The sequence below is a fragment of the Myxine glutinosa genome, chromosome 9, assembly GCF_964187855.1.
Source record: "Myxine glutinosa chromosome 9, kmMyxGlut1.1, whole genome shotgun sequence".
Lineage (NCBI taxonomy): Eukaryota > Metazoa > Chordata > Myxini > Myxiniformes > Myxinidae > Myxine > Myxine glutinosa.
This window is the reverse complement of record NC_136269.1, coordinates 132,645,798-132,670,690: the sequence shown is the minus strand read 5'-3', so window position 1 is coordinate 132,670,690 and position 24,893 is coordinate 132,645,798. Positions and strand designations below refer to the sequence as shown.

The 24,893-nt window shown below is 40.5% G+C and overlaps 1 protein-coding gene across 1 annotated transcript in view; it reads left to right on the top strand.

Annotated features, from left to right (window-relative positions):
- The window catches only part of LOC137434907 (regulator of G-protein signaling 7-like), a 117,349-nt gene that overhangs the window by 14,971 nt on the left and 77,485 nt on the right, over positions 1 to 24,893 (top strand). Inside the window, exons 2-4 of the mRNA XM_068128119.2 lie at positions 17,801 to 17,851; positions 19,596 to 19,699; positions 22,435 to 22,486. Coding sequence (XP_067984220.2) covers positions 17,801 to 17,851; positions 19,596 to 19,699; positions 22,435 to 22,486 — 207 coding nt within the window. The remainder of the gene's footprint in view (positions 1 to 17,800; positions 17,852 to 19,595; positions 19,700 to 22,434; positions 22,487 to 24,893) is intronic.

Genomic DNA, 24,893 nt, shown 5'->3' with positions numbered 1-24,893 from the left:
ATCATCACCCTGTTGTCATAATTCCAGTTCCTCCCAATCATCAAGTGTGATAATTTGCCCCAAACAGGTATATGACGTAATATATGGACGTTCCCTAAAGGGTGTTGAAAGAAACATAACTGGCAAAGCCAAATGGCAGAACATTCTACCTTTCAGAAGCGTAATTGTGGCTATAAAACTCACTAATATGTAGGATAAACATGTGAGGAACACATACATACGGAGAGACAAACGCTGTAAACACAGGAGCCAAACATCTACGTCGTAAAAAAAAAATCGTTTGTTTAATCACGAATTTGCCAGTTCTGAAAGTTTCTTTGCGAGTTTTAAGAAGAGGAAGAAGCGCTAATGTATGGTTTATTCACACAGCAGTTTGAACGGAACATTTATTATTCTATGACAGTAGAAACCCTTTAGAATAACACGGAACAGCATACAAAATTATATTATACAGTAGTGATGTTTTGGGAAGCAATAGAAAAATGTATAAAACTACACAGAGGAAACCCACAAACAACAACAACCACGATAACAATCGAGTGTTATAAAAGATCCATATTTTCACGTGTTTTACTTCATGTGTTTCACGTGTTTGTTTGTGTTTCACACTGAATAGAAGAAAAACAATAACTGCCCTTGGAGTCCATTTTCCCTGATCCTGAAGCCTGATCCACCAACCCAATTGGAGAATTGTGAGCACGTGACCCTCCAGCAGCTACGGCATTAACCGCAGAGTCCTCCCCAAAAATGGCGCGAACATCCTTTCTAGTCTAGCTTGTTCCACAACACCGCAACTTCGACCGCTTTAGCAAACGTAATCTCTTCAAACGTCATCCGTAAAATTGACGCGACCATCTTCGCGTCACAATCTCACAACCCTGCGATAAATCGATCCTTCAATCTTTGTGATCGTTATCGTCACCAAAACGACAATCCCCCGCCAGATGCTTGAGCCTGGTCACGAAATCAGCGACACTCTCATCGGGAAACCGAACCAGGTTGTGGAGCTCGTACCGCGATAACTGTGGTGACTCGCCTGTTTTAATGTGGTCTTGCAACGTCTTCACTCGGCAAAATCAAGTCACACAGCAACCGGAAAACCTCCGCCGAGAGCGACGACAGAAGAATCGCTTTCTGCTTCCTCACCTGGACGATGTCGTTGGCAATGAAATTGAAATAAAAGCTCAGCTGCTGCGCCAAAACTTTAAAGTTATCCCCAGCATACTCCGGGACCTTTCTATACGACGTCGCCATGGTCCGGAAAATCCTCGTCGCCAATTGTAATGTCTTTGTTATAAAAATGCGGACACGCAGATGGGATCAAGCACCATCTTTATTCCCGGCAACGCAGGCCTCACTCGGCCCCGCCCACAGCGGCTTCACTCAGCCACGGCACTACACCCTGTCATGTGACCAGATCCTCAGCTCTGATTGGTGTATGCCTGAGGGGACATACATACATACATACATACATACATACATATGGACAGACAAACACTGTTCTAGACATCTTTGCCCGATGAGCTACGCTGTAAAAAAAAAGTTAAATCCTCAAAAAGATGTGGACGGATTCGGACGAAATTAGGCAGAGATGTAGTGTATGTGACAAGGACGAAATGTTTAGATTTTGGTGAAGATCCGGATTCGGATCCGGCTACTAGATTTTTTAAGTGATTCTTCACCATTGGGAGATCGGGCCAAAAACGATACATAACAGGATATCTCAAAATATTGTGGACGGATTTGGAGGAAACTTGGTGGAGAGGTTGTGTGTGTGACAACTGACAAGGACGAATCGATTCGATTTTGGTGAAGATCTGAATATGGATTCGGATATGAGAATTATTTAATTTTAAAGTGATTCTTCATCATCGAGTGATCGGGCTAAAACCAACGTATAGCAGGATATCTCATAAAGTTATAGACAGATTTGGATGAAACTTGGTGGACAGTTTGTGTGTGTGACGAGGAAGAATCGATTCAATTTTGGTGAAAATCCAGGTCCGGATCCGGCGAGTATAAGTTTTTAAGTGATTCTTCACTATTGGAAGATCGGGCCAAAAACCATATCTCGTAATGTGAATCTGTATTGTGATTTTCTGGTCTACCCTGGGATACAAAACGTAAAATGTTCACCTGGCGAAGGTATGCTCTCTACTTAGTGCCGTTCTAGTTACCCTGCGCTCACGAAGTGAAAAGCAGGGTTAAGCATTCAGGTGAGTACGTGTGCCGTGTCTGCATTTTAAAAATTCATTTTCTCGGCAACCGTTGGTCCAATTAACACGAAATTTTCACCATAGGAGCGCCTCCGCTTGTAGAATATTTTAATGATTATGACGTCATAGGTCACGTGGTACAGGCGCCATCTTGGAAAAAATTCGCACCTCTATATCTCTGAAACCACTCCATGGAAAAAATCGAGACCTGGCTTATTGTCACCTACTCCCCATGGGGAATCAGATATGTTAATGATGATGTCATCGGTGCCTTCGTTATGACGTCATGATTCAAGAAATACAACAATTATCCATCCGATCATTATTTAAAATTTTCAGCAACTGTTGGTCTGATGGACACGAAATTTTCACCATAGGAGCGCCTCCTCTTTTAGAATATTCAATGATAATCATGACGTCATAGGTCATGTGGTACAGGCGCCATCTTGGAAAAACCGAAAAATGTACCTCTATATCTCCAAAACCGCTGCATGGAAAAAATTTAAACATGGTTCATTGTAAAGAACCCCATATGGGGAATAGGTGTTGTTAACGATGACGTCATTGGTGCCATAATTATGACGTCATAATTCGACAGGGACAACGCTTAGTCTGATGAGTTTGAAATGTATTGAGCGTGACCTATGCAACAATTATATTGGAGAATATAAATTCATGATGTCATCGCTCACGTGGTCTGGCAGCCATATTGGATCAAAGAAAAAAAAATGTTCAAAAACAAGAGTTGGCTCGCATTAAGTTGACTGCACAGGGTAAGTATTGTATGAATACCATATAGTTTTATTTGCAACCACCAGATTACGGAAACAGATACTCAAGCCAATCCAGAACTCAAATGCAAGTTGCACATGACTAATATTATGTCGCATATGTTTGAGTCTCCATGTGAAAATTGACAAATTAAATTGGGGATTGAGACAAAGGATAAACGCAGCAGTGGGGATTGCTATGATTAATAGAAGCTTCAAACTGTGGCTTAACATTGGTTTAACAACATACCTGCATCACACTGAGCAATAGGAAACTCAGCGGTCCATCAAAGATATTATTCAAATAATTTCTCAGCTCTTCCCCATCTTCCACATATATTAATTTTTCATAATCCATGACCTAGAAATCTGGATTTCGTTGTTGAAAAGTAATTATATTTTTCATGGTTTATCCTCCCGTTTCAGACTTTAAAATGTCAATTATTGCATTTCTCATAGGGGAAGCCCATATGTGAGAAACATTAGAATAAAATTGATTACGCTTTTTAAAGGGGCACCATTTAATGAAATTGGGAGGAGGTTAAACGTTTTTCCAAATTGCCTTAACTTACCAATTAGTCAGAAAAACAATGCTATTCTTTAGTGGATTAGCAAACCACTCTCTTCATCAAAATGTCACAGATTAACAGATGATTCTTTACTGATGGTAATTATCTGATGGAGGGATGGGTTCAAGACACGTGGACAACTGTCCCAGCACATATTTATCTGCAGTTAATATAAATATACATAAAAAAAATTTTTTTTTACCGCACCAGTAACGTATTTCCGGGGAGCTTATGCGATGACGCGGGCGCGTCGTTCGTCCGTCAGTCCGGAAACACTTGCAACTTCTTCTCTGAAACCGCTGATGGGATTGTGACCAAATTTGGCGCAAATTATATTTGTTATGTTGTGACTAAAGTTTGTTCATGGCATTAAAAAATCGGGATCTAAGGGGGTTTACCGAAAGTCAAAGTGTTTCCGGGTTTGACCACCCAAAACAGGATTTCGATGAAACCTGACCACAACCTTCATCACCTGTGATGTACCGAAGTTTGTTTACAGCATAAAAAAGGGGCCTTGAGGGGGCTACAGGGGGGGTTGCCCCCCCCCCCACCCCCCAATATAGATATTTGCTTTCTTTTCAGAAACTACACATACAATTCCAATGAAACTTCACCACAACCTTCATCACCCATGATATATATGTATATATATATATATATATTGTTACGGATCTCTATGTCGGCCTTCCCACTTAAGAAGTGGGGATTAATCCCCTTGTCCGCGACTGACCGACGTGAGTCCTGGGGGTCCCAACGCTCCTTCCGGTCGGGAGCAGCCAGGGTATTTGGTCTACAAAAAGTCCCAAGGACCTGAGTGCCACTCCTGACCGTGAAGCAAGGGAGGGACTCCCGCTCTAACCCCGGTTTGGATGGTCTAGTTGCCGAGCGGTTTTTAGCAACCTGAAGTTCGAGTTATTAGCATTCACTAACCCGATTCCGAAACGTTGGCCAAATCGTGCCACAGGTATTCAATTTGTAAAAGACGAAGACGAAGGATGTGAAGAAGAAGAAGAAGACAAAAGGTATGAAGGACAAATATAATTTATTACTAATATTTACACAATTAAAAGAAACCAAGGAGGAGGAAGGATAATAAAATAAAAACAGAAGAAGAAGAAGCGGACACAGTGCACCTTAGCTTACCTATGCAGTCTTACTTAGTACCCCAGGACAAGACAAAAGACAGACTACGAGCACACTTACACGACTGGGGAATGAAGGCAGGAACGATTGGCTGGAAGGAGAGGAAGCTCCAACTGGAACCGGAGCACGGTCGGGCCGGGAGTGAGCAGCCGCCGCCCCCTTCTCGATCGGCACGTTTAGCAGCCGCCGTTCCTTCGCAGCCATGGTCGAAACTGCCGTCGAAGCTCAAAGCTGTGGTGGTTTAAAGCTGCGGTGGTTCAAAGCTCATGGGACATCCCTCTCTCCTCTCCTGGATCACGCAGCTCGTCTCAGGTGCGTCGCGTGCTTTCCAAGGGCTCATCCTTTGTATCTCATCTGAGGTGGGGGCGTCTCCCGCGGGTTATATAAGCCCCACCCTTGAACCTTCGCGAACCCCCCAGATCGTTCTCTCTCCGCCCTCTCAAGCCAAACCCCTTCATGCTGGATTGGTTGAGCGGGGCCGACTCACTCCTCCCCTCTATGACGAGGTGGAGACACGCCTTTCTTCTCCGAGCTGGCCGCGTGCTCAATGGAGTTTTGGGATGAAGAAAACCGCCCAAATGCAGTTGGCAATGGATGCTTTGGGAATGGGAATGAAAGGGAATCTATCTATTTGAATTCGGTGCAATGGAGTGTTAAATTAATGGAAGACAAGGCCTTAACCTACATAGAATAAGGAGATAACTGTATAGAAGGATATATGATTGGCTACGTGTGGTATATGAAATAACTACGGGAACGACCTTTTGACCTTTATACACAACAACTGGAGGAAGGAGGGTGATATTTTACCACAATAAAAAAAAACACAATTCTCATATCCACAATATATATTTTTTTTTTTTTATAGATATATATATATATATATATATATATATTTATATATATATATATATATATATATATAAATTTTTTTTTTTAATATATATATTTCTTTTTTATTATTTTATATATATATATTGTTACGGATCTCAGAGTATGGCACTCCCGTTAGCAAGGGGGGGTTAATCCCCTTGTCTTGTTAAGCTGGCCGTCTCCGGTCATGAAACTATCCTGCTCATTTGCGGGGTGAGATTGGCCAGGGTGATTGGTCAACGGTTTCCCAAATACCTTCACCAATCTCTCCGCAAAGCAGGGAGATGAGTCCCTGCTCGAACCGCGGATGTGATGGTAATTGCCGAGCGGTTTAGCAATCCGCGATCCGAGCCGTTAACAAAAGGACTAAACCCGATTAAAAGCGGTTGGCCAAATCGTGCCACAGGTACTCAATTGGGGACAGGACGCAAGCGATCGGATGAGAGGAACCAAAGAATAAGAAGGGTGAAGGAAGAACAAATATGATTTATTAACTACACTACAAGAGGAAACGAAAGAAGGGAATGTACAAGAAGAAGGAAATAAAAGGACATAGGGCAACCTTATCTAAACAGTCTTAACTTATCACGACCCCAGGACAAACAGACAGACTCACACGGAATGGTAGCTGGTAGGGGAGGAAGGTCCAGGCAGATGGTTCCAGGCGATGGGATCCGTCCAGGCTCCGGGTCCGTGGGCGAAGAACGGCAGGCAGCTTCGCGTATCGTTGGCGCGCGATCGGACCTTACATATGCGAGGGGCTGGAATGCTGCATACGTATAACGCACTCAAAACCAAACGGCAGTTCGTATCAAAACGATCGTTCCAAGCGATCCTTTGCGCAGTGTTCTTATCATCTGCCGTCTCTGCGCTGTTCTCTCAAGTTTGACTCCTTCTCTCTCCCTGGCGCATCTCTTGCATCTGCCGATCATCTGCTGAAGTAGTCCGCGGCGGCGCTTTTATTACAAGCCTCGCGTATCAAGCCGTGTCCGCTTCGCTCCGCCTACTCGTGAACACGCCTCGGCCCGGATTGGTCGCGAGGGTCCATTCTGACCTCCCCTCATGACGCGTTGATGGGGCCACGCCTATGTTCCTGGCCGCTCCTCCCTTCTTCTCCCACTCTGCCACGTGGCTTATGGCAGCGGGCAGGAACAACCAAAAGGCAGCGAACGCTGAGGCGGCTGCAGCTTGTAGAGGCGCGTAATACAATTTGGAGAGGGTAAAGCCGCAAAATGAATAGGATTGGAAAAAGGGGCCTAGGTTATTTGATTAATGCAACGCAGAGTCAAACTATTGGGAACAGATCCTTACCTGAAACACATACTAATGAAATAACTAAAGAAGATCCTATGGTGTGCTACGTGTTGCTCGTGGCCTAACTCGGGTGCGACTTTTGACCTTTACACCAAAAATGGGAATATTTACAAGGGATTATTTATAAGGGAATATTACAGATATTTACAAAGTGGAGGGTTCTAAAAACCACAATATATATATATATATATATATATATATATATATATATATATATATATATATATATATATATATATATATATAATAAGTATTTTTATTTGATTTTTTAATATATGTATATTGATTTTTTTTTTTTTTTTTTTTTACATATATATATATATATATATATATATACACACACACACACACGTGTTTGATTACCTTTTGAAACAGTCGCTGCTGCTGTTATAACACCACGAAACTGAAACGGAGGAAACCGGGGTGCATTCAGTTAAGCAAGCAGATATCTATGGTGCGCTTGCCAATCCAGCCATTTCTCATTTATTCTTATTTATTCTCGTTTCTTATTATTTAGTCACTTGGGGAGCTCTTGGCAAGAAACTTGGTTACTGAGCAGAACCCCCCCCCCCCCTTCCCCCCCCCCCCAACACGACCCCCTTCAACCCACCTCTTTCTCCACCCGATGTTATTGAGGCCCGACCCTAGATCTACTGTAATCTATGTACCTCAGAGAGGAATGATCCTTCCGGTCCCCCCCATAGGAAACGGGTGTGTACTAGTTTTAATAAAATAATGATTTTTATGATCGTTAAAAAATCCGAAAGTTTAGTGCTATTGAAGGTGTCCATAAGCATTCCCCAATACCACCCTTGTATACCACCCCATTGAGCCTTTATTTAAATTGAAGTCCAATAAATCCCAGACATTCGCAGGGGATGAATTTTCCTGGAAAAGTTCCTGGAAATGCCACGAATATTGAATCCGTGAATGTCGGGGCAATGTTTAAATGGGAAAAAGGGGGATAGGTTCCCGGAGGTTCGTGATCAAATAAATTAACTCCTCTCATGCTTTTCTAGCTGAAGAAATCTGCATAAAGCAACTGAGAAAAACTACACAAGGTAAACCCTTTGCTGTTTAGAACTCCACCTGAGTTTCTCTACAACTGCGGACATTCATAAGTAGTACATATATGAGAATCGCAATGCTACATGCCTCCCTCAGCCGTTGGACCAGTAATATTTTATAATCCAAGCCACCTGGGGTAATTGAATAGGTGAGAGCTTATTGGCTATTCCGTCTAATTACAGGTGAGATATGATTGGGCCTTGTTATTTATATTTTGACTGTTATTGATTTTGCATGTGGTACATACTTGGGATCCTCTATGTTTATGGTTTCTGTCTACGCTGTTATTGATGACTCGCCAACTGAGACTGCTGAGATCCATTCGACCTTTGAAGACCCTTTTTAGACCCATAAGATCCTTAAGACTCGAAAGACCCCAAAAGTCCCCGAGGGCCCAAAAGTCCCTGAGGACCCCAAAGACCCAGAAGACCCAGAAGAACCCAAAATACCCAGAAGACCCAAAAGTCCCCGAAGACATAAAAGTCCCTGAGAACCCAAAAGACCCAGATGACCCAAAAGTCCCTGAGGACTCAAAAGTCCCCAAGCACCCAAAAGACTCCGAGGACTCGAAAGACTCCCAAGTCTGGCAGGCAGATATGCTACAAGGTGGTGAAGACCAATGAAAATTTGGTTCAATAGACCAACGGGGTCTCCCTAGTATCTTCAAATGCCCGAAATTTTAACCATCAGGCAAGACTTGCTTGATATTTCTCAACCAAAATCTTGATCCTGCGAGTTTGGAAAGACTGCAAATGGACCAGGCAGGCACCCACAAGCATTAGTCAGTCCCCGTGCTCAACAACGACAGACACCGTCAAATGCTCCTGTCAGCCAAATATAAAAGGATCCATTCCAGAAAAGATGAACAAATCGCTTTGATTCTCATTTTTCATGAAGTCCAGTGTGCCAGACCTTATCAAAGGCTTCCATGATATTTACAGTGGCAGTTCGTACTTTATGCTGATTGTACATACAATGCATTCACCCTGATCTGAGACACAGCCATCTGAAGGCCATCTGAAGGTATGATGTAACAGAGTGTCAAACTGCCTATGAGCTAATTATATCAGTGTTTTTGTATCAAGGCTTTTCAACTTTCCATTCACAAGCTTTTCATAACCTCGTTAATTGTTCTGAGCAGAGACATAGCCTGTTATATCTCAGGGTCACATTTTGAGCAACATTTGTGAATTGGACACACACGAGCTATTTTCCATTTAATTGCTCATATGCATGTATCAATGGCCCTCCTTCAAGAGCCACACAAAGTGTACTGGCAAGCGCACTGGACAAGACTTCAGGATATGAGCTGGTATTTCATCTGAACAGGTAACCTTGCTGAGATCTTGGCTTGTAAGGATCTTCCTGACTACCTATGTTTTGTATGCAAAAATCTAGGTGCATGGAAGAGAGGTAACAGAGGGTAGAATGTAATGCATTGGCAGTGGCACAATGTGACAACATGTGTATGCACCAAGACAGAGAGAGACATACAGAGACAGATGGACAGACACAGACAGACAGAGACAGACATAGACAGATTGACACAGACAGACAGAGACAGACATAGACAGACTGACACAGACACAGATAGAGACAGACAGGCACAGACACAGAGAGACAGACAGACAGACACAGACAGACACAGACAGACACAGACAGACACAAATAGACAGAGACAGACACAGACAGACACAGACAGACTGACACAGACAGAGACAGAAAGAAACAGACAGACAGACATAGACAGACAGACACAGACAGACAGACACAGAGACAGACAGACATAGACAGACAGACAGACACAGATAGACACAGACAGAGACAGACATAGACAGACCGACACAGACAGACAGAGACAGGCAGACACAGACAGGCAGACACAGACAGGCAGACATAGACAGGCAGACACAGACAGGCAGACATAGACAGACAGACGTAGACAGACAGACACAGAGACAGACAGACACTTAGGAGACTTCTGCGTCCTTAGGGTATTTTAGGTCCGCTGTGTTGTTTGGGTCCTCTGGGTTGTTTGGGTCCTCAGGATTGTTTGGCTCTTTTGCATCCTCAGGGTCTTTTGGGTCCTCTTTGTCATTTGGGTCCTCTTTGTCATTTGGGACTCTTTGTCATTTGGGCCCTCTTTGTCATTTGGGTCCTTGGGGTTGTTTGGGTCTTTTGGATCCTTGGAGTCTTTTGGGTCTTCGGGGTCTTTTGGGTCTTCAGGGTATTTTGGGTCTTCGGAATCTTTTGGGTCTTCAAGGTATTTTGGATCTTCAGGATCTTTTGGGTCCATTGGGTATTTTGGGTCCTCTAGGTCTTTTAAGTCATTTGAGTATTTTGAGTCCTCCATCTGGATATTTGGGGTATTTAATGGTCTTCAGGGTCTTTTTAGTCTTAGAGGTAATTTGGGTCTTTGGGGTCCTCATGGTATTTAAGGGCTTTGGGGAATTTCGGGTCTTTACGGGTCTATGGGGTATTTTGGGTCTTCGGGGTCTTTGGGATATTTTGGGTATTGAGGTCCTTGGGGTCTTCTGGGTATTCATCGTCTTTTGTGTCTTTAACAGTCTACAAGGTATTTTGGGTCTTTGGGTATTTTGGATGTTTGGGGTCCATTGGGTCTTCGGGATCCTCTGGGTCCTTGGGGTCTTTTGAGTCCTCAGAGTCTTTAGGTCTTTTAACCGGTGGACACACAGTCGTCGTGTTCAAAAATTTCCAATTAAACCCTCCCACTCAAATCCCTCCAAAAGCACGACTCAAACTCAAAGCCCTTATGGATGTAAGGGGGGACAGATACACACACACACACACACACACACACACACACACACACACACACACACACACACACACACACACACACACACAAACACACACACACATTGTGTTTTATATGGTAGATAATAATTAATTAATAAATCATTGTATCTGTACACCTAACACCGTTGCTGGAGTGTTTCGATCTAAAAATGTGAATCTCCTTGTTGCTCGTACTCCAGCGAAGACGATTGGTGTTCGAGCATTTTTATGCCAACGCCAACAAAGTGGCCGGAGGCATTATGTTTTCGGGTTGTCCGTCTGTCCGTCCGTACGTCCGTCTGTCCGTCCGTACGTCCCTCCGTCCGTACGGGCTAAACCTCGTTTTTCTCAGCAACCATATGTTCGATTGAGACGACACTTTCAGGGTAGGAGTGACACCCATACAGAATGTTTTACTGATAATTGTGACATCATAGGTCACGTGGTATGGCAACCATCTTGGATTAAAAGCAAATAATAATAAAAATTATTTCTTGGAAACTGCTGAATGGAAAAATTTGAAACATTGTCAAGTACTCCCATTGGGGAACAAAAGCATGATAATGATGACATCATAGGTGAAGTGGTATACCAACCAAAAATGTTTATTTTTTAAAATCCCTTTTCTGAAACTGCTTCACCGATCGATGTGAAACCTGTCATGGCTGGTGAAAATGTGATACTTGAAAACAGCTGAAGGGATTTAAATCAAACTTGTTTATTTTTAGGACAGTGAACGAATGCATCTACCCGTTGTGGGACTATGCGGAGACCTATTGGTTACACAGTCACATTGCTCTAGTTCAAATATGCAACTCAACTGTTATACCCTCTTCCTTTTAAAATATGCACATCCCCATCAATTACAATTTTAATATCTCGTATTTTTACAGTTTCTTCTTTCCTTTTTGGCTTTTCTTAGCTCTTCTTCATGGAGCGCTTTGAGATTATAGTTCTAAATGAATAGCGCTCCATGAAATCCATTGATTGATTTCATTTTCATATTTGATTCAGGATTGTTGCTCCTTTATTGCAAAATTCTGGCTTGTATCAAATAAATGTATACACTGTCTGTATCAGTTTATCTTGACCTGTCTCCAACTGCATTACTGATTTAACCACACAGGCCAAAGCTCCATGACACTTGGGACAATAACCTCACCTTGCCAAACTTCCTGCTGCTTTGTTTGTTATACTCGTCTCTGAAGAATAGGCTATCGAAACCTTGAGTCGACACTACTCGTTCTTTTAATGTCTTAGTAAGGGCATTTTATGAGATATTTCACAAATCTGTTAACTAAATTGTTACCAAAAAATTTCTTCACCAATATGTTTGTAAAGGTGTGTAATAACATGTGTTAAAATGTTGAAGTTCAACTCCCGTGGGAAACCCAGAAAAAAAGCTGTTGAATTCGGGTACCGAAAAATTATTTTCGAGAATTTTTATTTTTTTTAATCGGCCCTTAAGTAACTTATGAGGGGTCAAATAAGGGTTTTTCATGATTCTGAGTTGATTGTTAACATTTATATTTTCACTTTTAGATTTACACACAAAGTAGCTTTTATTTCACATACATATATAATACTCAAGAGTTATTTCTCATTCACAATGTCAGAAGTTTCAACAGTCATTGTCTATGTCTTCTTCAGACTCAACAACATCATGACTGCAGTTTCTGCATGTAATGCCATTACAGACTCCACAGGCCGAGATGCATGTGACCCCATTCTTCTTGCAGCTGCATCGCCGGTTGCTGCAATCTCCATGACAATTATAGCTCGTGAACTGCAATAGCTCCTCAGGAGCCGTGGGGTCCAGTGTTGGAACTGGCTCATACCCATGCACACCTATTGTCCATCCATAGTCACTGGGGTTCAGAGACATGCTCTGTAGAAGGATCCAGTCCCGGGTCTGCAGGTAGGCACGGAGTGAATGTTGTGCAGCTGCACCCTCTGTTGGAGGTAGAGTCTCTGGTTTGATCACTCCTGCCGCTGCCTTCCTTGAGAACATGTTGTACCATGCATCATTAGCATGGATTCTCTTCATCCAGCCATTCCAGTTGGAGTGTGGGAACTCAGGATCGTTGGCTTTGATCACCCACCCCGCTGCCCAGAGTGTGTCACCTGGAGTGAGGAGTGGCTGATCATGAGCCAGGGAGGAGGAAAGCTCAGCGAGGGGGAGAAACATGATCGCGTTCGTTCCTATCTGTTTCCTGTTCATAAATGGAATAATCTTTACTTCAGTTCCTCTCAGGATCTTAGTTTTGTCGAGTGCCTTCAACTTCACCCGGGGGAAAGCTGCTGTTGTCTGTGGATCTGGCAAAGGTGGTGCCGGAGAGGTGACTTCGATCCAACCCATTGAGTGAAAGGGAGTGTTTCCGTGAATAGAGACAATGTTTAAATCTATATTGTTTCCAACAAACTGAGTGACTGCATTGTTTGTTTCCCCAACCTCCATAAAGACCACCTGATCATTACTTGACAATTCACTTTCACTGGCTGGCACTTTGGCTGTCATCACTGATTGATCCTCAAGCGCAACATCAACCGCAACCTCATCATTGATCTGTTCATCGGTTTCCTCCACAATGGTGTCAAGAGTGCCACAAGTATCTGGAACATCATCTCCACTCCTACTATTAAGGAAGCAGTATTTGTAGTTTTGTGTCTCCGTGTAAGACTCAGTGTATCCCAGCCGGTGGAACTTGTTGAGCATCCATTTTGACCCAAATCTATGATCAAGTTGTATGGCAAGCCCCATTTGGTGTGGCAATACTCCAGACCGAGGTCGACAGGCCTTAATAAAATTCTGCCCCCAAACGGCAACTCTTTCGTCTGTCTTGACAATCGGTCTCAAGAACATCTGAAGGCTTGCAGGAACAAGTGTCAGCTGACTATCGATGTCAGTCATACTGTGTGTGGTGGGGTATGACTTTGGACCTAAATCAATCAAGGCAATATCATTGGATATGAACTTGAGTGCCGTCTTTATGATCTGAGTCTTCTCATCTCCATGGTCAAGATTAGCATGATGCCCTCGCAGAATATTGTCGGTGCCATCTTTGAGACAGAGTACATCTGCCCTTCTTTCCTGTGTTGTGAAATACAAGGTGTCTTCGTATTTCTCTAGAAGTTTTATCTTTAGCCAATGCTTTGAATAAGAAAGGCTCTTCTCTGGTGACTGATCAAACTCCTGCAGCTTTTCATGGACTTGGTCCATGTTCATTACCCCATGCTCTAATTCTGAGTCTAACCATTCGCAGAATTCAATAAAAACTGCCTCTCGCTCCTCATCAATACTCCTCTGTCCTCTCTTCCTTTTTCCTTCCTCATCAGTCTTGGACAAACTGTCACCTCTCGCAAACATAAGTTTGCATCGCAAATGGTACAGTGTTTCTTCTGCTACCAAGTCGTTGATCCCTTCCAGGCGTCCAGTGACTTCAGTGCCCCAGTCATCCCCGCGACTCCGTGCTGTCTTCAGCAAGCTTGCCTTCAGTGTATCTGCAGTCAAATTATCTGGCACTCTGTATTTCTTTCTAGCTTGTGCTGGATTATTTTTGTAGAGCTGGGCTGGTTGGTTGCAAAGAATGCATACATCCTTATACAGGAGGTCAACTGACTGTGATCTTCTAGAACTGCAGCCAGTTGATGAACTGAACTCACAAGTAGTGCGTCTTCTCTTCAACTTTGATGACTCTTTCTCTGCCTTTGATGCTTGAGCTGACTTCTTGGTGGTTGCAACAAAGTTGTTGTACAGATCATTTTTACACTTCTGGTGGTACCTCAGTTTTCCTTCCTTTTGAGCCTCCTTCATACGTTCCACAACAGTAACATTTTCGACAGTTTCTGCTTGTTTCAATAAAGTTGAGTATCCCTTTGGAGTTGCCTGTATGAGCCTTTCAGCTGGTGTATCCGAGCGTACACAGATGAAGCAATTGAGCACAGGTGGAGTAACGTCTTCATCCATATTGCTAGACTCCATGTCCTGCAAAGTAGAAAATGAGATATATTTAGAAATTATTTTTCCACAAAGGAGTGTCTGTGGTGAAATATAAATGTTAACAATCAACTCAGAATCATGAAAAACCCTTATTTGACCCCTCATAAGTTACTTAAGGGCCGATTTAAAAAAATAAAAATTCTCGAAAATAATTTTTCGGTACCCGAATTCAACAGCTTTTTTTCTGGGTTTCCCACGGGAGTTGACCTTCAACATTTTAACACATGTTATTACACACTTTTACAAACATATTGGTGAAGAAATTTTTTGGTAACAATTTAGTTAACAGATTTTCATATGTTTCCCTTACTATCTGGAACTTTTCCTGTTTTTCAAAGTTCAGTCGGAATAAAATATAAATCTGCCCTCACATTGATTTTGATGCACTGTGGTCTAAACCAGGTGTAAGAGTAATATATCATTCTGAGATTCGACCTGCTTTACCTGTGCCTCTGCACCTTCACCATTCCTGGCCAATGCAGATAAGATTACCAAGTCTGATATTATCCAGTGTCTGATACACCAAGAAGTCACTTTCCTTTGTTGTAATTCAGACTAGTTATGCCCTAGTCGATTTGCAGCAAGCAAGTTTCTTTCTATGTTTGGTATTTCAGTGCTATTTAAAAACTATTTTTCTCCAAAAAATAGCAAAAAAAATAGGTTTTCCTTAACAATTTTTTCACTATTTTTGTGGACTTTGATGGTTGCATTTTTTCACTATTTTCCTGGACTTTCTTTTTTACACCAAATTAGTTACTATTTTTTCAATATTTTGCTGGACTTTCTTTTTTACACCAAATTTGTTACTATTTTTCCTATTTTTGTTCCAAAATTCGCTATTTAAAACATTTTCTCCTATTTTTTCCTTGTTTTTTGTGTTCCAAAACTGGCTATTTAAAATATATTTCATATTTCTTTCCTATTTTTTTTTGTTCCAAAACTCGCTATTTAAAATACATTTTATTCCTATTTCTCCCATATTTTTATTTAAAAGCTGGCTTCTTGAAATATATTTTTCTCCTATTTTTTTCGTTCCAAAACTGTCTATTTAAAACATGTTTTTCTACCTTTTTCCTAGTTTTTTTTTGTTCCAAAATTTGCCATTTAAAACATGTTTTTCTCCTATTTTTTCTTTGTTGTTTTGTTCTAAAACTGGCTATTTAAAATATTTTTTCCTAGTTTTTTCTTTGTTCCAAAATTCGCTATTTACAATACATTTTACTCCTATTTTTATTCAAAAACGGGCTATTTGAAGTGTATTTTTCTCCTATTTTTTGTTCCAAAACTCGCTATTTAAAATATATTTTCTATTCTTTTCCTAGTTTTTTTGTTCCAAAATTTGCTATTTAAAATATCTTTTCCTCCAATTTTTCCTTGTTTTTATTTAAAAACTGACTATTTGAAATGTATTTTTCTCCTATTTTTTGTTCCAAAACTCGCTATTTAAAATATATTTTCTATTCTTTTCCTAGTTTTTTTGTTCCAAAATTTGCTATTTAAAATATCTTTTACTCCAATTTTTCCTTGTTTTTATTTAAAAACTGACTATTTGAAATGTATTTTTCTCCTATTTTTTGTTCCAAAACTCACTATTTAAAATATATTTTTCATACACAGAGAAATAGGAAATATATATATTTCCGTATGTATTTTCCCCCCTTACTTTCTCCTATTTCGCCATATTTTTTTGACTAGGGTGTGCTTCTAGGATCGCACTTCTGGTGTTGTTTGGCTATTTCTAGGATCATATTACCATTAGGTGCCCTAAATTCAGGAACAGGCAGCTCAGAGATGAGCGCACTTTCAAATGAGTTATCCTGCCTTCCCTAATATTACAAAATCATTTTAATCATACTAACCACATTTGCTTCTTCCGAGATCTGATAGGATCGGGCCCAATCAAGCTGATAAGGTGAAGTTTAAACATTTGATTTATCAGATATGAATGCAAAGAAATTTTATTGTGAACAATAGGAAAATTGTATTTTGATCAAAAAATGTCGGAAGAGATAAGTCAGAATTTTAATAAACAACATCCCTGTGTCTGGAATAAACGAATGTAAACGGAGATTTGTACAAAAAAGCAAGTAACTTGTCTGCTCTCCTGTCTTTGGGCTGGTAGGATCGCCTAGAGCTATGTGCAATAGCATCTGAGTGGCCTTGCTTTTGCTCGAATCCCGCTATAAACTGCCGCCCTGGTGTCTTGCAGGCAGGGAGATTCATCAATGGGTGTACCGTCCCTTGGATGGAGGTTAAACTGGGAGTCCTTTATGCCACCATCAGTTGGTGGGCATTAAAGATCCCCCGGTGTCCTTTGTGAAGAGTATGCAAGTATCGCTGGTACCCCGAACAAATTCCAAATTCCTGCTCTAACCTACAGGAAGAGGCACATCAATATTGGCACTGCCACACCCGTGCAGTGTGGCAGTGCCAAAAACTGATGCCCACAGGCACATAACCATATATGGACGATGACGACAATTCTCAGGAAATGTCAGAAAATGGAAAAATGCAATCAACAAATTCATTCCCTTCACAAGGGAAGACCAGAACATGACACAAAACATCCTCTAAAACAGCACAAAATATAAAGAAGAATCTTCTTCAATTGGTCCAGAATTAAAACTTTAAAAAGATTTTGAACCTGAGGATGCACCGTTATTCGCACCACGAAATATAATTTACCTTCCACTGTTTAATCTTGTCTGATGTAGATCAATAGATTAAATTGCCTCTGCACTTTCATTGATATTTCAATTGCAAGAAATTGCAGCAGTTATTTTATCAAACGTCATAGTTTTATTATTTATTTGTTTTATAATGTTACCATGGCATTAGTAGACAATGCACAAACACCTGTGGTATGTGGGATTTCAACATGGATTATCTGCATGAGCTCGGGGTTCAGATGGGAACACTAACAGGACGATAACGGATCAATTTGTTGCAATTCGTGTAATACCAATGCTCTACTTTTGAAGGTTTTGTTGTTGTCTTCTTTATTTTATTCTTCTTTTTTTTTAATGGAAGATGCATTTTTTTTCACAGGTTCAGACATTTTACAGTGGTTGATGAAGAACCTGGAGATTGATGATCAAGGTACTCCAATGAAAGCATCTTTTTGTTCTTGATTGCAAGAGGCCTTACCTCTTCTGGATAGTTCTGGTGACCGCTGGCACGCCAATGGTCGATGCTGGGGAAATGAAGATGCCATGTGGTGTTCCTCGTTTCTTTGGCAACCTTTGAAGCAATGACTCAGAAATGATATAAGACAGAGCTTCACACAGATGCTAAAGACCAAACGAAAGCCTAGTTGATACTAGCTGACAGCGCAGTCATTTTTTAAATCAAAATTTATCAAAATTTGTTTTTTTCTACCTTTATTTGCTTCGTTGGACTAAAATGTATTTTTTATTTAATGTTGAAGTCTCCAGGCATAGACTATATAGTATATAGCCCTCATCGAGGCCAGGCCTTAAATAAAAGAGAAGGAAAGTGTATGATGAAAAGTGTATGGTGTTTGTTTGTGAGAAAGAGAGGTTGAAGCTAGGCCGGTAGCTGTAGCTTGAGTGAGACAGAAAGTAAGACCAGCAACCCTGTGTAAGTGTAAGATGGTTCCGGGCACCACTTTAACGCTCCCAAATCAGAACGGTGGTACTACCCTGGGTGGTTGCTGTCTACAACCTATTACCTGTGTAGTTTGTTTTCGCCCATGTTTGTTTCTATCTGGTTCTCTGCCGACCTACTGGTCTTCCACTACTCATCCTGCTTTGATATATTATTTTCACCAGTCTTTCCTCCTCCATCTTACTATAATTCACCAAATGTCCGTCCATCTGTCTGCCCATCCGTCTGTCTGTCTGTCCATCCGTCCGTTCCCAGGTACCGCAAAAACGGCTGAACCGATCGCAACGAAATTTTGGGTGGGTAATCTTGGGACCCCCTGGAGTAAAATAGGCTATATTGTGTTTCCAATTTCAGCTCCAGTATTTTCAGGTTTGGACTCCCGCCTAACGTTATTGTCCCGGGTACCGCAAAAACGGCTGCAATTAATGTCTTCAATTAATGGCTGCAATGTCAACATTATTAATTTGCCTTCTCTGTATTATCATAATAAAGCTTTGTTGAAAGTTTGATGGCAAAACTCAAATGGTAAATTTAAATTTCAGGTCAGTTGGCTGAAAAGTGATGGTTTTAGGTGACGCTGACCTTTGACCTTTTGACACAATTATTAATTTGCCTTCTCCGTATTATCATAATAAAGCTTTGTTGAAAGTTTGATGGCAAAACTCAAATGGTAAATTCAAATTTCAGGTCAGAATTAATATAATTAAAGAATAAAATTAAAGAAATTAATTAAAGAATAAAATGTTGACATCATTATCCCATCGCAACGATACACCTCCATGCCCGTGGGATTCCCATGGGCGACCTCACTAGTTCTTTCAATATGTCCAAACCATTTCAGTCTAGATTTGTGAATTCTCACACTTATTGGAATTTGTTCAAGTCTTCCCCTAATATCAAATCAATCAAGTCAAATCGTCCCATTTTATTATCAGCATGTTTCTCAATGTGCAGTAAATAAATGGGAAGGGAAATTGAAGGAAAATGAATAGTAAGTTGAAACAAAATTCAACTTTTTGTAAATGATGCAAAGTTTGTGCCCATTTGTCTCACAAGACAAGACCATACCTTGTTCTCATAACCTTCACCTGCAGTCACTTCCGTTAGAGGTCCTCGTGAAACGCAGCATATCTGACAAACTCGATTCACTGAAAGAATGTTTAAGAGTTTGCTCGATGGTTTGCATAAATTGTACGGTTCTTTTTTATTTGGGCAGAGGCTTTGCACCTGGGGTCGCAGATTGCTGCGCATGGATACTACTTCCCTATTACTGACCACGTGCTGAGCCTCAAAAATGATGGCACCTTCTATCGCTTTCAGGTACACAGTTCCACCCAGGAAAGGTATTTTGATTTAGCCCATTACTATGATATAAAATGTTGACATTATTATCCCAAATAACTAGGACATCATTTGAACAAGAATTTGGAAGTTTCTCATCAAAACAGCGAGGTTATTTTTTAGCCCGTCCATACGAGCTAAACTTCGTTTTTCTCAGCAACCATATGTCCGATTGAGCCGAAACTTTCAGGGTAGGAGTGATACTCATGCAGAATGTGTTTATGATCATTGTGATGTCATAGGTCACGTGGTATGGCAGCCATCTTGGATTAAAGGCAAATAATAATTGAAAAATTATTTATCGGAAACCGCTGAATGGAAAAATTTGAAACTTGGCACATTGTCAAGTACTCCCAATGGGGAAGAAAAGCATTATAATGATATCATAGGTGAAGTGGTATACCAGCCAAAAATGTTTTAATCGAATTCCTTATCCTAAAAATCTGAAATTGCATGCACATGATCTATGACCCATTTGTATTGAAATATTAAATTTATGACATCACAGGTTGATGTCATATGGCTGTTATTAATCACATGGTTTGGCAGTCATATTGGATTGAAGGAAAATATTAAATAATTATATCTGTGAAACCGCTGACCCTATCAATGTGAAATTTTACAAATATCATCTAACAGCACTGTTGCAATGTTGCATATAGTTTGAAAATGATGATGTCGTAAGTCACGTGATTTGGCAGCCATCTTGGATAGAAAAACGATCCTTATCCGATCAACACGAAACTTCACAAACGTGATCACCTACCCATACATATGCAGAGTGTACTTTTTTATGGTCATATGTCACGTGGTGTGGCAGTAATATTAGCTTGAAAGCCGATATTTAAAAAAATCCCTTCTCTGAAACTGCTTCACCGATCGATGTGAAACCTGTCATGTCTGGTAAAAATGTGATACTTGAGAACAGCTGAAGGGATTAAAATCAAACTTGTTTATTTTTAGGACACTGAACGATGGCATATACTCGTTGTGGGACTATGCGGAGGCATATTGGCGACACAGTCACATTTTAAAAATTATATTCTGGAAGTTAATTACAAGCAAATTGGGAAGGTATCCATGTGTGGCTGATATCCTCAACCAATGTTTATATCTTAACAGGTAATTTAGCAGAACAATGACATGAATCATCTGGATGACTTGTGTGTCAAGTGGTTTCCTTTTATTGCTTGTGAAAATTGAAGATTTTTCAAGTATATTGGTTGGTCTTGTGCATTATTCTGTCTGTTTGTCTGTCTGTCTGTCTGTATGTCAGTCACCTACAAGTCGCAATTTTCAACCGATCTTCATGAAACTTCACCAAATGGTGGAGTTTGTCATAAGCAAGAAGCCTATTGTTTTTAGCGTCAAAAGGTCAATAGGTCAACATAGGCCAAAGGTCACCAACTTTGTCAAATTTCTAAATCCTCAATTTTCATCCAATTGACTTGAAATTTTAGGAGGATTTGCATATATGGTCAGTGAATTCAACCACCAACTATTTTTGAGGTCAACATCGGCCAAACAGTCAACATAGGCCAAATTGTTAAAATCCTCAATTTCCATCCGATTAACTTGAAATTTCAAGAGGATTTGCATATTTGGTCACTGAATTCAGCCACCAAGTATTTTTTAGGTCAACGAAGGCCAAAAGGTCAACATAGGCTAAAAGGTCAACATAGGCCAAAAGGTCAACATAGGCCAAAAGGTCAGCATCGGCCAAAAGGTCAGCATCGGCCAAATTTCTAAAATCCTCAATTCTCATCCAATTGACTTGAAATTTGAAGAGGATTTGCATATTTGGTCAATGAATTCAACCCCCAACTATTTTTGAGGTCAACATAGGTCAAAAGGTCAACATAGGCCAGATTTCTAAAATCCTCCATTTTCATCTGATTGACTTGAAGTTTTAAGAGGAATTGCATATCTGGACATTGAATTCAACCCCAACTATTTTTGAGGTCAACATAGGCCAATGGGTGAACATCGGCCAGATTTCTAAAATCCTCAATTTTCATCCGATTGACTTGAAATTTTAAGAGAACTTGCATATCTGGACACTGAGAATTCAACCACCAATTATTTTTGAGGTCATCATTGGCCAACAACTTATTTTAGGGATTTCGCAAGTATCGTGCTTTTCACAACATTTTTGTTGTTTATTTTTATTTTTTAACCAGGAAAGGTTTTTCTTTTCCTGTTTCCTGTTTCCTGATTCCTGGTTATTTTCTATTTCCTGGTTCTTTTCATGAAACTAATAGTTTACTTGGCATTATTTTCCAAAATGTTGCAACTTTGGTATTCTTTTCTGCTCAACTACAATCCTATGATGCAAGAAAGTTGATCTGAAATTGTAAGGAAATACAATGAAACCAGTTGGTTCAATCTTGATAGACCCACCAACAGGCTCTTTCCCCAGAGTGTTTCTTTAAGGACAGCTCTCAATAGACCTTTTTAGTGGAAACAACCTCAAACACAACTTTTTAGAACATTTGTAGTTGCAATGATTAATTTTTATTCATCTATTTTCCATATTTTGCTCATTTACCTATTGATAACCCGATCCATGTATTGGTCGTTAAATGAGCCTCAACCCCACACTTGTGGCATGTCGGTGAGTACTGATGTAAAGTCAGCAGGTGCTTGTACAATAATGAAGCGTTTGAACCTCCTCTAATTGTGTCATGCACTAATTCGAACTTCCTCTTTAACAGAACTCTTACTACTGGGCATCCAATGGCTGGGAACCAGACAACACAGATTATGGTACGATTACCAAATGACCTCTTAAGAAACTTCCAACCGAAGGTCTCTCTTGTAACAAAAAAAAAAAAAACTCTGCTATATTTACACCTCACCATATTTACCATATTTAGTGAGTCCTACCATATTTAGTGAGGTTTCACTGCATTCTTTCAGAGGGTGGAAAACATATATTCGTTCAAAATGGCCACCACACGTGACAGAGAAATGAAGCAGAGTTCCTCGCTTATGAAGTTGTAGCACTGATTGATATTCATGTCACTTGATTGCCTGTTTTCTGAGGACCTGCGGTGTTATGACGTCGGTACAATAAGACGTGAGTCAAACTGCTTTTGAATGGGGTAAAGGGAAGATCAGAGACGAGCCGGATGCCAGGTCTGCAATGGCCATGGATGTTAGCAGAGATTGGCATGATGAATTCCTTCAACCTGTTGCCTTCAGGCAGTGACGTATCGAGGAAAAATGACGCACGGGGCGAGATGTCAAATTGCTCCTGGTGCTCACCTGGTAGAATAAGCAGTATACTGCACTGAATAAAGGTATTTTAAACCCATTTCAATGGTTGCTAGAAGACAGGGCAGCATGTAGAATCATACTAACATAATCATAAGACTTTAAACAAACAAACAAAAAATACCTATTTTGGGGGGCAAACCCCTCTGCCCCCCCCCCCTTATCCCCGTATACCTCCTCAGACCCCATTTTTTCCAATGCCTTGAACAAACAATGGTGCATCACGGGTGGTGAAAGTTGTGGTGAAGTTTCATCGAAATCGTGTGTGTAGTTTCAGAGAGGAAAGCAAATATCTATTTTGGGGGTCAAACCTGGACCCACTTTGACCCCCATAAACCCCCAAAGGGGCAGATTTTTTTAATGCCGTGAATAAACTTTGGTACATCACGGGTGATGATGGTTGTGGTCAAGTTTCATCCAAATATTGTGTGTACTTTCAGAGGAAAAAGCAAATTCCTATTTTGGGGGGTCAAACCTAGATCCACTTTGACCCCGGTAAACCCCCTTAGACCCCGATTTGTTAATGCCTGAACAAACTTTAGTCACAACACAACAAATATAATTTGTGCCAAATTTGGTCGCAATCCCATCAGCGGTTTAGGAGAAGAAGTTTCAGTGTTTACGAACGGACTGACGGACGGACGACGCTCCATCGCATAAGCTCCCCTGAAATTCGTTCCAGGTGAGCTAAAAAGAGAAAAAACAAGTACAGATACATTCAAAGTACACCGCCCCCATGGCAAATAATTAAATATCCTACAGCATAAGAAAGTCATAAAGAGTCATTAAGTCATTAAGAAAAAATTAAATAATTAATTGATTAATCAATAAATAATTAATCGGGTTTTTTTGTTTGTTTTTTTTGTATACAGAGTCGAGGCTCGTGAAAGAGCTAACATTTATCAAACAAACAAATCAAACAAACAAGTAAACAAAGTATATAAAAATGGGAGCGGTCGACAAGATGGGGAGAGAAGGGGAGGAAGCACACAAACACAACATTTGAGGGCAGGGACATCGGGAGATGTGTGGGAGACAGAGGGCCTGGGGGGAGGCAGGATGGGTATAAAACGCAAGGACACCAAGGACTTCCAGGAAAGAAGACAAAGGTCACCTCAAAAAAGTGGATTTGGGGTGAAATTAGCGGGGGTAGAAAAGATCAAGGTTTTGGATTGGGGAAGATAAGAGATGGTGGTGAACAGCCGTTTTAAAGACCTGGAGGGAGGAGTGGGATTGAAGAGAGTGAGGGAGTTTGTTCCAGAGGCGGGAGAAAATAGGCATGAAGGAGTGAAGGTGAGCAGAGAGCCTTGATTTTGGCAGTTTAACCATAAGAGGGTTGCAGGCAGATCAATTAAATGATTAATTAAATCAATCAATTAAATGATTAATCAATAAATCAAAAATATCCTTTATGGCCACATCACCTGGTCACTGTCATGTCCAAATATTAGCTTCCTTGCTCAAAAGGTGCCTGAGTTATTGCCCAGATGAGAAAGAAAATAAATAAATGATTACTAATGAAAATAAATAAATAATAATCATTAAAAAATTAAATAGTTAATCAATTGGCTCATAGAATACATAAACCACCACCATTTCATCCGAATCTGTAACTTAAAAAAATAATTAATTGAGTCATTCATCGAATAATTAAATAATGAATCGATGAATTAATTAATCAATAAATAAAAAATACCTTTTACAGCCAAATCACTCGGTCATTGTCATGTCCAAATATCAGCTTCCTAGCTCAAAAGGTGCCTGAGATATTGCCCAGATGAGAAAGAAAATAAATAATTAATAATGAAAATAAATAAATAATAATCATAAAAAAATAAAATAATTAATCAATTCGCTAATAGAACACATAAACCACCACCATTCATCCGAATCTGGA